Below are 13,307 nucleotides of genomic sequence, written 5' to 3' on the forward strand. Positions count from 1 at the left end.
TCCCCAGACACCAAAACCTGGGCAGGAAATCAAGTGCCTTGTAAATCCAGCCCTTGAATTATAGGATTAGAGGTCTGTGATTTCCTCAGTGGAGATGAGTCTTGGACTTAATGTCGACCAGTTTACGCTTCGCCTTCCCTGCATTGCCTGCCTGGTGGGAAGTCCATGTACAAGACAATTTCAATACAGCCCAGCTAGCATCACCATTGGAAACCAGCAGCTTTGACGTTAACAGGATTGTACTTCAAAAGACTACGCATGTTTGCAGATGGCAACAGGGTTCCTATTCCAGCTGTCTAATCAAGCTGATAGTCCGCAATTATGCTCTGAGATCAAACAGCTCTGCAAGCAGCACTCACAATAAAACCAGCACCAGTAAATGCTGGTGTCACACGTATAAGCATCACACACTCGGTTGTGATTCCACAAGCATGGGACATAGAGGATGTTTCAGCTCCTCTTGCGAAACTTTTACCGTCTCAGTCATAGCAAGGCAGTTTAAAACCCATATATCTATTTTGATTCCTGACCTGTGTTTATGGAAAAAAACCTAGCACATGCCTAAACAAATACCAATATGGCTGTAATTCAGACAGCTTTTACGTATAGCCTTAACTTTCAGTACAGAACCGCTGGAGTCAGCTGAATTCAAATGTGTACTTGAATGCTTTGCTGAAGGATAAATCAAGCCACAGGCCAAAGTCCTTTCTAGAATGTGGGCCTTGACTTCCTTTTATTTAGTTGTTTTTAAACACACAAAAGGGCATAGTGCTCACTAGGAATCAGAACATACCATCAGTGCGAGTAATTGTAGCATCTGTGCTAATTCTCTTTTCATCCTGGTACCCCCTATGCTTCCAAGCATGTAAATCTGATTCTCCCTGTGACTCCACTGAAGTTTCTATTGATTAAACACCCAGCCCCAGCAGCCGGAAAATCAAGCCCTGCATATTTATTTTCTTCCTCTCAATACAGAAAGAATTCCCTTTGGCCTCTCAATTGTTATATCACAAGGTACACTGGCTGCAAATAGAAACACAGTGATAATGTATCTAATGAATACATTTATATATGTACACAAGCATCTTCCTGACAACATCCTACTCCACACCACTAAGCAGACCAAAGAACAGAGATACCCAGTGCGCACAGTAGCAGAGGTGTGTGAAATGAGTTTGTATTAATAACAAGAGCCAGACTGCAGTTTTCTGGGGGAAAAACCAGCTGAAATCCTTCCAAGATGAAGGCTGCAAGATCAGGACCTCATGCAGACCTTTGGAACATTTCCTCTGGAGCTCTAAAGCACAATTTGTAGACCATAAGTGTTACTTAATGTTTGTGTTTTCATTACCCACTAGCATTACACTGTATTTATATAAACAGATACTAAAACTGTTGCAATGCATAGCAGAAAAATATTGTAAGCATTTCCAAGAAAGAAATTAGGGATATCATTTCAAGCCGGGGTACAAAACACACAGGTAGCATTTTCAAGTCTATCTGTAAGACAAGCACCCTCTTTGAATTAGTTTTAGAAAAGGGTATTTTTAAAGCAGACCAAAGTCATTCTTGCACAAACTCCACCGATTTCAAAGTTGTAGCAGCTTAAAAATGGGATGCATGTAATTTGTTAACTCACTCTATGCTGACTTTTAAAGTCATCCTGTAATGTCAGAACACAGATTGATTTAAATCAGGTTCAAATACCCAGTGGCAATTAGAACCTGCAAAGCTGGGGCAATGCTGGTAAACATCCAGATAAGATGCATGACAGCATATATGCAAATAACTATCCTCCAAGCCTCTTTGCAGGTGGTTCAAACAACACTTTAAAAGTGACTCATTCAGCACAATAGCCATTGTTTCAAAACAGTATGGTCAAAATGCAGTTTTCTTGTAGTTTCACTAAGATCACTGCCATCCCAACCCACAGTTGAAAAACAAAACCAACATGAATCCAAGCAAGAGTCCCCCTTAAACTTGGAGCAGGAGGAGGTCACTTACCCTGTGAGGACCACAACAAAATCCATCACGTTCCAACCGTTTCGGAGGTAAGAGCCTTTATGAAAAACAAACCCCAGAGCGATGATTTTTATACCAGCTTCAAAGCAAAATATTCCAATAAAGTAGGGCTCAGTGTCATCCTGAAAAAGAATAAAACTCAAAGGTGTCAAGGAGATATCTACAGTTCTGCACTGACAGCAAGAGTCATACAAACAACTACATGCACTAACTTCCTGCCCTTTACAGCTCTCTGAACAGAGGTGAAACCAAAAGGTTTTGATTTACTGAAATGAAACAAAGAGAAGAATCTTGTTACTGTTTGTCTGTAGCAATAGGACAAGGGGTGATGGTTTAAACTTAAACAGGCAAAGTTCAGGTTAGATATAAGGAAGAAGTTTGTTACTGTGAGGGCAGTGAGGTGTTGGAACAGATTTTCCAAACAAGTGGTGAGTGCTCCATCCCCAGCAGTGTTCAGGTCCAGGTTGGACAGAGCCTTGAGTGACACGGCCTAGTGCGAGGCATCCTTGCTCATGGCAGGACGTTGGAACTGTGTGATTGTCGGGTCCTTTCCAACCCTAACTATTCTATGATGATAAATTTGTTTTTCCACATTTTTCACAACTCTACTTGCCTTTATTCTGATTGTTTCACCCCGCTCTATCTTTAATATTCTAGAGGGAATTTTAATACTCAAATTTTGCTCTAAGGGTATATTTACACTTGAAATAATACATTTCTGTACTTAGTGACATGGAAGAAAACATGTGCTTTACAATTCATCCAGGAACCCAAAACAAGAGGGTGTCTTGAGGAGTAGCAGTCAGCACAGCCAGCTTGCAAACACTGGCAGGAAATTACTTATTTATCATTTATTCCATCAGTTCTTCCTTCACTTCCCTTCTTTCTCCTCCGTTTTCTAGATTTCCACAGATGCAGTGTCATCTGTTTTCCTTTCACTGTGTATCTGATTCAGGGAGAAATCCCCACTCCCTTCCATTAACAGCAGAAGCATCAGGTTTATGTCTCAGGCCCTTGGTGCAGACTAAAGCAGATCATGGGATCACAACTTCAAAAGAATCAAGCTTAGTCTCTATGGTTTTGCTAGACCATATTTTCATCTGTGGCACCAGATCCTTAGTATTCGACTTTATTATAAGAGTTTCAACCCAAAAGCAATGCCAATGGAAGCAATCACATTTGGAAGGAAGATGCGGGCTAGAAATGGGAACAAAACAAGAGGTGAAAGGAATGGGCATCAATTTCAACAAAATGTTACTTAGCTCTGGCACCTGGAACCAATTTCCAAATGTGCCTTAGACCCGTGATTTCAGCTGGGGGCAATGGAAGTAAAACAGCCCTACCCTAAAGGAAGCAAGATTGGAAATCTTCGGTGCAGTGGCTTTGGCATTTCAGGCCATCAGAGTTGGGCTGCTCTTTGATACACAGTTGTTTACACTTTGCAATTCTACTAATGACAAAGGTGATTTTAGTTCTCCTATGCAGAAAGAACACGAATGTTGAACCTTGCGGCCACAGAACAAAGAACTGGTTTTGATATAAGAATGTTTTTACAATCATGGCAACACTTGCTAAATTGTGACCCAGCACTAGCAGACAGCCCTGTGCTTTAAGCATGGTATTTGTTACAGAAAGCCATGTTTTTCCCACCTAGAAGACTAATATAATAGCATACCCCTCCAAAAGAGGCCTACATGCTTAGCACATCAATGTATACCCAACTCAGCAAGTCAACCACAAAGCACTAACCACTGAAGGTGCCTCCAAACTGTTGGAAATTACTGCTTCTAAACAAGCTCTCCCATCAGTTTTGTTTCCTGCCCCACATCCCTACAAACCTCAGTGACCCTACAGCTCTTCCATACACTTCATCTGTCACCCTACATCATCCTCATTCCTCTCCAACTTTCCTTACCTTACAGCTCAGAAACTCTACTTTCCATTCCCCTTTGGCCAGGCAAGATGACCAGTCACCTGCGGATCACACACACACACACACTGTCTGGCAGGTGACTGTTGAGTTCACATTGTAGGCTTTTGGCTGAAATGGAGAGGGGAAAGAAACACACCCAAAAGTATCTTCTCTTCCAGCCAGAGCTGTTTCAACAAATGGCAGCACCTCCAGGCCCTCTACTCATCCACAAACCCTGCTCAGAAGATACAGAGGTTATCACTGACAGACTGAGAAAGACCAACTACCCATCTCAGTGCTATTTACCCACAGAAAAAGAGGAACCAGGCAAGGCCAGCAGACCTTTTATGACCTTCAACAGAAATCCTACAATAAGAGTCCTCCTCCAGCAGCTTCTTCATAACACAAACTAGAAGCATCCCAGGACTCCAACCCACTACAGAAAACAGGGAAGAAGAAAAAAGGGGTCAGAAATCAACATGTGTGATTTCAGTACCCTACTGCTCTTCTGCTTTCACACACACACACAGGAGCACTTTAATAGCCTTATCTGCCCACTCTTCAACCCCACAACACCTTCTAGTCCAACAAGCATATTAAATCTTTGCAAACAAAGACCTCCCAAACCATCCTATGCTTCCTTCCCACAACCACTAGTATGACTCTAAAAATAGCTCTTCTAACACATACAAAAAATATACCTTTACCCACCTACACCTCCTTTCATTACTCCCTCACTTCCTGGAAGCCTTATATCAACTCTGCTCCCAGTCGTTTGCTCAATCTAGGTCAGATGCCTTGTGATTACAGCTCCCAGTTTTAAAGAGCCAGACTTCAGGTACTCAAGGATTTGGCAGAATATGTTCTTCCAGAAGCTAGGACTCCACAAGAGCTCTTAGGAAGTGGGTCGAAGAAGGTCTTGTCAGCTCCTAGCTAAGCAGGAAGGAGTGGGTATTATTACAAAGAAAAAATGTCATCTATAGGGCTGGGGAAATAAGAGGGGATAGAACAAAAGGTCTTTTCTAAAGCCTGTCTAAATTTTCAGTAATTCAGCCTAAGGATCAGGGCAGTAACAACACAATGAAAAACAAACTTTATGCTCCATTACGTAGTGGGGCCTGATGCTGAAAAAGGGGGATTGCATGACTTGTGTGATGGAGGGAACTGAGGGCAAGGACATGGGGGACATTGCTGCCAGATCAGCAATCTTGGTGCCAGGACATCCTGCAGCCCCCTTCAGACAGGACGCTGTGTTGCTGCTTGGGTTCAAGAGTAGGAAATCAGGTGATAATGAATATCAGTGTGCGTACTTGGAAGGAAGGAGGAGAAGCTGGGCAGCAGCCAGAGCTGTGCCAGCAGGTTGTTTGCTGTGGACACAGCAAAGCTTGAGGCTGGGCCAAACACACATTTAATCAATATGTTTCAGATCAGAAACAACTTCTGAGTCTGGAAAGTCATTACTATTCCTAGTCCATGTCCTAGCGTCTTTCCTTGGCCTTCGATGTGATAGCCTTGATAGGTTTGGGTGTGTAAGGCATTGTTCATGCAAAAGTTAATATGCACAGCTTACATACAACTGCACAAAGCGTCTGTGGATAGGATAAAGAAATAAATCCATTTTATTATTAAGTGCAAAAGCTGCCATTCTGAATATCTGAGAAAAGTTATATTCTGTCCTCACCTTAAAAACACCCAGGGGAGCCAAACACTTAGAGCCCTGCTGTGGGGTGCAGAGGAGCATCCTATAGATGTTGTCTCTGTCAGGCTGGGGCAAGTCTATGGTTTACTGAAGCTTCTCAAGAAAAAGTGAGACATTAGGAAGGAGACATGGAGAAAATGACTGTGTCTCAGCCTAAAGAGTCAAGAGCATCATGAGCACAAAGCACCTACGTGCAGGGCCATTCAGGGCTTACATGTGAAACTCCCCATTCCTACATTTGGAGCTCTCACCAGCAGGCACTGGGCCACTCAATACAACTCCCTCAGCATCTTTTCAGTTGGCATCACTCCACTGTGTATAAACAATGCATTATTTCTTAGGACAGAAGGAGGCTGACTCTGTAACCTACTGGCTAAGGCACTCAGCTGAGATGGACAATAGCAAGTTTGTAGTATCTGTTCCAGCAAATAATTACTGATGTGAAGTAAACTCTTCCAGCAGCCAAATCATGTGAAAGTTCCAGCTCAGAGCAGGCAAGAAACTAGAGGGTAGGTCATTCTACAGCTAGCAGAAGAATTAACTTATTTCTCTTGCCTGAAGAGTAAGTCCTTGAAGCCAATGCTCCAGATCACCACTAAATGCTTTGACCACCAATATGGTGTTTTTATCAGAGCCCTAGTTTTAACCAGCATTAACGTGATGTTTTCCTGTGCTACAGCTACATATAGAAAATGGACAGAGAAAGATTACTCATAATTCAGCCACTCCAATTCTTGAAATACTGCATCTACTGAGACACCACTTGCTCTTCCCATGTGCTTAATTAACCCTGCTTAACAAGTAACACGAGCACAGGAAACAGCCAAGAGAGATTGCACTGCAGGTTCGTATCTTAGGTCTCTGGGGAGCTACACAGAAGGATATTTTGAACAGAAGAGAAAAATCATGAAATGTTTGCATGGACTCCTCCCTCTTTCTCTCAGCTTTAACCAATAGATAATCTTGAGGTTTTTGTCCTTGTATCTGTGCCACAAAGTATCTGGGCAGCTTTGGTTTCCCTTTAACACCTCTGCCTACATCTCCCAGTCATAAAAAGCTTGTGATGTGAATCTCATATCCCTAAGATGTGACTAACTCTTCAGTGATGAGCCCTCACTCCAATTTGGAGATTTTAATTAACCCAGGAGAAGGAAAGGTACATCCATCAATCATTAAGCCAAAAAGACCAATTCCATTCCTGGCAAAGACAGCAATAGAGCCCCTGCTCTTCCTCATGGACTTATAATTCGGCTCAAAACCTGTAAATGCATGGGAATGTTGCTCCACTGTGATTTAGCATAGATTTGTAACATTTTCAGTGAAATAACTTCCAGTTTGTGGAAGTGGCAGGAGGATTCTAAGGAGGTTTCACTTTGAAAACCAAGAGGCAGTTTTTCATATTCACAATGCTTAATCTTTCCAGCATATGTTGAAAATAAAAAATTTTACCTGACTTGTAAAGATTCTCAGTGTTATTCTATGTTAAACCCCTTTACACTTCAGAGTTACAAATGTGCTGTAGTTAAAATGGCTTCAGAATATCTGGATCAAAGGCAATATTGCACAACGGTGTTTGGGACAAAAAACAAGGGTTAATTCTTCCTTCTTCACCAAGGCAGAGCCAACAAGGTGGACACTGTGCGTTCAACTCATACAGTTACCTTGCACAATTTGGTGGTAATGCCAGTGCCCCCTTTGGAATGATTTGGGCAGGAACTGGAGGGGTGTGTGCAGTACTGGGTACTGTAGAATGCAATTAGTACAGTGGGGGAAAAGACCAACAAAGAACCTCTAGGATCCACTTACAAATCTAGAGTTAGAGAGGAACATAGGAACAATGCGCTAACTATACCTACCACTCCTTCAAACAACAAATCACCAAAGGGTTACCAAACCACAACATCCACAAAACTACTTTTCCCCTTCACTGTGTCCTGTTTTCATAGCTATGGAAGACATTTCCCCAGCTCTATCATCACCCTGGGCCTAAACTTCTGCTTTGCTCACACACCCAGGCTTGCCTGGCTAGTCAATCCCAAAGCACACAAAGGCACGTGTAACGGCAGCAAGATCAACACACATTCGTGTTCTAAAGTTTTTCTTCATCTCTTCCCAAGTAGAAAGAATTCAAACAGAGAGAGACTAAGCAAACACAATGCAGGTGGGCAGCCAGCATGAGCAGATACATTTCCAAACAGGCAGCATCAACTCGCTGATCCTGAAGCTCTTTCTAGATCTATCAGTTACACGCTTTTTCCTGTTTCTGCACAGTGAGGTTGTGAGAGTTGCCCACTGGTGTGGACCAAACTTAGAAACTGTAGCAACCAGTATGCAGGGGCTCTGGCTTTTGGCAACAAGCTTAATGTTATTTTGGTTTACGTAATTTAATATCTACATGTAAAAGGCATGTGGGTTTGTATTTATTCATCCTTTGAACATGCGCCATGATTAATGCATTTAGGCATGAAAGATGTTCCAGACCATTAACAGCAGGAGAAAAATCAAACCAAATATTACCCATTTTTCCTACAGTGATGATAAATGGAAAAATGGTTTTGAAGCTATTCTTATGTTTTCTTTTGAAATAAGGTAATTGGGCTCATTACCATAAAGCCTGCGGGTAAATTATTTTCTTCTCTAAGTTGGTTTCTTTTTTTGGAAGGGAAGTGTAATCATCTAAAGCCAAAGTTTGCTTTTGTAGGATCCTTGATATATGCTGTAACAGGAAGCTAGCTTAAAGACATAGGAACCTAAAAGGTTACTCTGTTCTAGCATTTCCTGGGAAAATATCACACAAGTTCATTTGATTCTACAGATGATTTTGAGCATTTGGCAGCTCCTTCCTGTCCTGGTTTATAAACAATCTAAGTTTGCTGCTCTTATGATCATAATTCTGCTCCTGCAATTGGGCAGGGCTAGAGTGATGAAGCATTCTTGTGGAGATGGGATGTGCAGGTTAGAGTTATACTTGTCACTGTCTTATTTTGTCTGATTATCAGGTTAATGCCCATTTGTTTATACATGGATCTTTACAGTAGGTGCAAGCACTCACAACACCAGGGGGCTGACTGCTTTTTGTATTAGAACAGAAACAAGAAATTGAAATAAATAATACAACTCACCAATCTCTCTGACATAGGTGTCTTGTCTCCATCCGGCAAATGTTGTTCCAGAGCCAGCACAATACAGTTGGCTATGATTGTAGCTAAAATCATGTATTCAAATGGAGTAGGGACCAGAAGTTAAAGAAGACACTAGACAACACAAAAAGAGCCTCATTCAAATTGCATTTCTACCTAAACAGTTACATTAGTTGGGCATTCTGAGATTTCTTATCTTTTTTGAAGGTATTTAGTCTCCTTGACTTCCTCGGCTCTTTCTGGGGTGTCTCTGGAAGGAAAGTAGGAAATTGCCTCTTTTCTTTGAGGGAGTTGGTGACTTATACAGAACCCAACATGCTCAAGGAATTTGGGAGCAAGAAAGTGAAAGGTCCAAAGGAAACAGAAAGCTATTAGTAACTGTTGGGTTTAAATGATATTGATAAGCTAAACCACCCCAAAATAGATTCTACAGCTGAATGCCATCTGCTGAGTTGTTCTTCAGAAATTCCCTGTCATTTAACTGGAGCACATAGTGTAAATAAGCGATGGGCTAGAAAAGTTTGCTTTAGAGCATCTACGCAGGTCCAAAACATGAATTCCTGCTAGATTGCAATGCCCACTCCTGGGGAGAATCAAATCACCAGTGCCCTGTCGGGATGTGTAAGGGAAACAATGTCATGGGGAAGAAGGCAAACGCGACACCGGGTGCCCATCGTCTCTAGCCCTAGGCTGCGCTGAGCCCTCGCTGTCCCAGGGCGGAGCCCCAGGCCCGCTGGCACCGCGGACAGCTCCATTCAGTACCGCGGACAGCGCCCGGACCCGGCCGCACCTCGCCCGCAGCTCCGGCGTGGGGAGCGACTGGCGGCTCCTCTGCCCCTCTCCCCGAGCCCCAGCGCTACGGGTCCCTGCCCCACACCCCGCTAGGAGGAGGCAGGAGAGGGGGAGACTGCTCCTGGCCTTGCGGGAAGGCGACGCTGTGGCTGCCACCGGGGCTTTGGAGCTGGTTTATTCAGACTTGGATGCAGGGGAGGAGAAACGGGTGAGGAAGTGCAGCAATCCCTGTGACTCTACAGTACGGACAGAAAAATCACTGCGTGTGTGTGTGTGTGTGTGCTCAGGGGTAAGAGAAGTGCATTCACTCAACTGGTGTATATTTTTCCCCTCTTAGCCCCTCAAGAAGTGAAAACTGGGGGAGCCTGAATGGGAGATGGCCTCTGTGGCAATGGGAAGTGTTGCTAGGAGGCTGGGAGGAGGCCCTGCTGCTGTTAGCTGAGGATTAATAGGTGTGTGATATCAAATGTAAAGAAAACAACCAGCTCCCTTGAGATACCAGTGTAATGCACTCCCATGCACAAACACACACACCCCAGATCTACCCCCAGCTAACCTCAAATAGTCTGCTTCTTTTTCTCAGGGTTTACAGCCCCACTGTGTGCATCATTATGAGCAAAGCCCCCTTCTGAGGACAATCTCTGCAGTTCACTTGGCCTGGGATCTGGGTCTGAGACAGAAAGCATCTGCGCCTTTCACAGCCCAGCAGATGATCCTTCTCCTCACTTGCTGCCTCCCCCCACCACAACGCTTTGGGTTTAATTTTTTTAGTAGAGCCTGAGCTTAGGCTACGCACCTAGTGAGAGTGACAAGATTCTTGTTGATTCTAACGGATTCAGGAGGTGATGTACTAAAAGACTCACTGCAATGATTGTATTAATGGCATTCACAAGGTATCTCAGCTCTCAACATCCCTACTATCAATGCAGCTTTAATGCTAAGGTGTCACCATCTTAATCCCACGTTCCTTCATCTATTCAGAGTGAGAAAGAAGGGTTGAAAAGCTCTAAGATGGAAATAGGAATGAGGGTTCAGTAGCATGAATCTCACAGAACCCTTTGCATTTGGCTTAAATTGTAGGCAATGTAGATCTTTGCAACTGTACATCTCACACCTAAAGGCACAGGGAAAGGCACTTATGTCTCCCACACACCCCTGGCAGAGCCAAAAACACACTCTGCCATTCCTACTGAAGCAATTTCCTGTGATCCCTAGCTACACAGCTGTACATGATGTCGGACACACGGCTCCATGTCACACACACCCATCACACACCGGATCACACACGCGCGTCTACATTAGCACCAGACACTCAGCCTTAGCTGCCAGGGGGGGTCTCTTCCCCCCTGTCCTCTTCTCCCCCTCCCCACCTTGCCCACATCCCCTCCCTGAAAGGATATGGCCATTCTGTTATTCTCTTGGCATATTTCCGTATAACATTATCTTCACTGAAGATGAAGAGGGATCTGTTGACTGTGAAGCAGTTCTGTTTGACAGGGATGGGGTTGTAGAGAGCCATAGTCCTGGCCCTCTGAGCCATCGACTGCTTATACATCCTTTGGCCGGCTTGGGGGCCACCTTGCCGGCTGCTCCCTCTTCCAGCCCCGGCCGGCCCTCCGCCTCCATAGCGGGTTGGCAGATCATCCCCGAACCGAGCCATCCTCTCAGTGCACGGAGCCGGGCGCTACAATCCAAACTGGCAGCCGAGGCGAGAGGAAGACGCATCACAGCGCGCAGCACTTCTCCCTCCGGGGGCTTCGATTGCGGGATCGGGGTTGATCGCAGCGAAATATATAGATAGAGTTAAATATATATATATATATGTATATATATCTCCCTTTACCTTCCTCCAGCCCTTCCTCTTCCCCGCCGCTGTGGCTGCCCGGGGCCGGGCGGAAGGCGCCGGGGCTCCGCTCACCTCCCCGCACAGGTACCGTCTCTCCGGCCCGACCCCATCCCGGGGCGGCGGCGGCGGCGGCTCCGGCAGGGTCCCTTCCGCGGGGGGAGGCCGGTGGGGCTGGAAGGGGCCGCGCTGCTGCCGTGCCGGCCGCGGGAGCTCTCCGCCGTGCCCAGCCCAGCCCAGCCCGGCCCGGCACGGCCCGGCCCGGCACGGCCCCGCCGCATGTGATGCCCGGAGCCAATCGGCCGCCGCGGCTCCGCCCGCCCAAGCACCGGCACCGGGAGGCGGGCGGGGAGGGAAGAAGGGAGGCAGGAGGGAGGGATGGAGCGAGGGAAGGATGGAGCCTGCCCGGCCGCCGCCGCCCACCGCGATAAATACGACCGAGACGCGGCCACTCCCCAGGGCCGCGGGGAAGGAGGGATCGATCCCCCCCCCCCCGCCCCTGCGCAGCGCTCCGCGGGAGCGCAAAGACCCCGGGGGAGGGCTCCGCCTTGGGGGGACCAGGCGAGGCGGCCCCCGCGCCTGCGCACCGCTGCCCAGATGTGCATTGCCCAGCTGCTGCACCCATGGGTGCCCCCTCGGCACTGGGCATCGAGTTCCGTTTCTCCCCCCCCCCCCCCCCCCAACCCAGAAGTCCTGGAGACGGCTATAGGGCCGGGGGGTGCGGGGTAATGGGGGTGCTCAGCTCAGCTCCAGTCCCCGGGGCCGCGGCAGGGATGGGGTGTGGGTGCACCCCCCCGCACCAGCACCCGGGGATGGGGCGCTGCAGGGCTGTGTGCGCTCAGCCAGGTTCAGACCAGAGCTGTGCCCTTTCCTCAGACAACTTACTTTGTTTCTCCTTGGTTTGAATGACTCCTGCAGAGCACTTGGATACCTTTAATCCTGTATTTATGGACGAAATCCTTTAATCCTGTTTATTCCAGCACCCTCTGTTGCATCCATCCACCACAAGTCAGAAAGCTAACTCCTCCTTGCTCGCGGAGCGCCTCACGTCAACCGGCACTGCAGTAGCTGGTGAGGATCCACTTTTGCATGTAGGCTAAATCTGGGATACAAACTATAAACTTCTAGAAAGGACCCTCCAGAGAAGTCAGGGCTGTCAACAGGGGGACATTTTCACTCCCCCACAGTAAGGAAACCCTGGACTCCACTGCTAATGTGTTTTTTGCCTTAGTCATCCAAGCTGTCTCAGTTCAAAACCAACCCACCAACTAGGGAAGTCTGTAGCAATAACATCTGCTGAATTCAGGAGACAGCGAGAGGGCTGGCAGTATCCAAAGGGCGATTCTCCGGGAGAAACTGGCTCCTTACTCAGGGGTTTGGTACCTCTGAAGGGCTTTCTCACACTGCAGCACAGCCCAAAGATGCCCTCAGAGGCAGCAGTGGCTGCTGAGGTGAGCCAGGAGCAGCCATAGAGAAAGGGAGGAAGGTTCATCACATCCTGCTTCCTTGAGGGTCAGAGACAGCAACAGCCACCAACCACCCTGACACAGCCACAGCCACCCAACTTCTGTAAGCCCAGGGGACCAGGGCAGCGAGAAGCTGCTCCAGTCTGTAGGTTGCCTTCCCAAGGGAAGGCAATAAAAGAAGACTTTCCCCCCAGCCCCAGTACTGGATAATTTGCAGATTGAACTGAGTGCTGAAGCCCTTAGGAAAAGCTTTGTCTGGAGAAGGAAGCTGAAGTCTTTGGGAAATGAAGCCTCGTGCCAGGATGCTCCAGCTCCCGCTGGCTGAGTGTCCCTCACACACTCAACCAGACCCTGGGCAGAGATTAAACTGAGAGTGTTTCCTCCTGAGAGCCTTCACCCTCAAGCACTGCCAAGCTGATCCCCACAACTGGAG

The 13,307-nt window shown here is 46.7% G+C and overlaps 1 protein-coding gene across 1 annotated transcript in view; it reads right to left on the reverse strand.

The window, feature by feature from the left end:
- Positions 1 to 11,544, reverse strand: part of LOC136022348 (voltage-dependent N-type calcium channel subunit alpha-1B-like) — a 289,675-nt gene extending 278,131 nt beyond the window's left edge. The window contains exons 1-4 of the mRNA XM_065695506.1: positions 11,484 to 11,544; positions 10,966 to 11,320; positions 8,756 to 8,861; positions 2,005 to 2,144 (exon numbers count right to left, since the gene is read on the reverse strand). Of these exons, the coding sequence (XP_065551578.1) occupies positions 2,005 to 2,144; positions 8,756 to 8,861; positions 10,966 to 11,225 (506 nt within the window). The 5' untranslated portion in view covers positions 11,226 to 11,320; positions 11,484 to 11,544. The remainder of the gene's footprint in view (positions 1 to 2,004; positions 2,145 to 8,755; positions 8,862 to 10,965; positions 11,321 to 11,483) is intronic.
- Between the last annotated feature and the right edge of the window lie 1,763 nt (positions 11,545 to 13,307).

This window comes from Lathamus discolor, chromosome 15 (assembly GCF_037157495.1).
Source record: "Lathamus discolor isolate bLatDis1 chromosome 15, bLatDis1.hap1, whole genome shotgun sequence".
NCBI classification, from domain to species: Eukaryota; Metazoa; Chordata; class Aves; order Psittaciformes; family Psittacidae; genus Lathamus; species Lathamus discolor.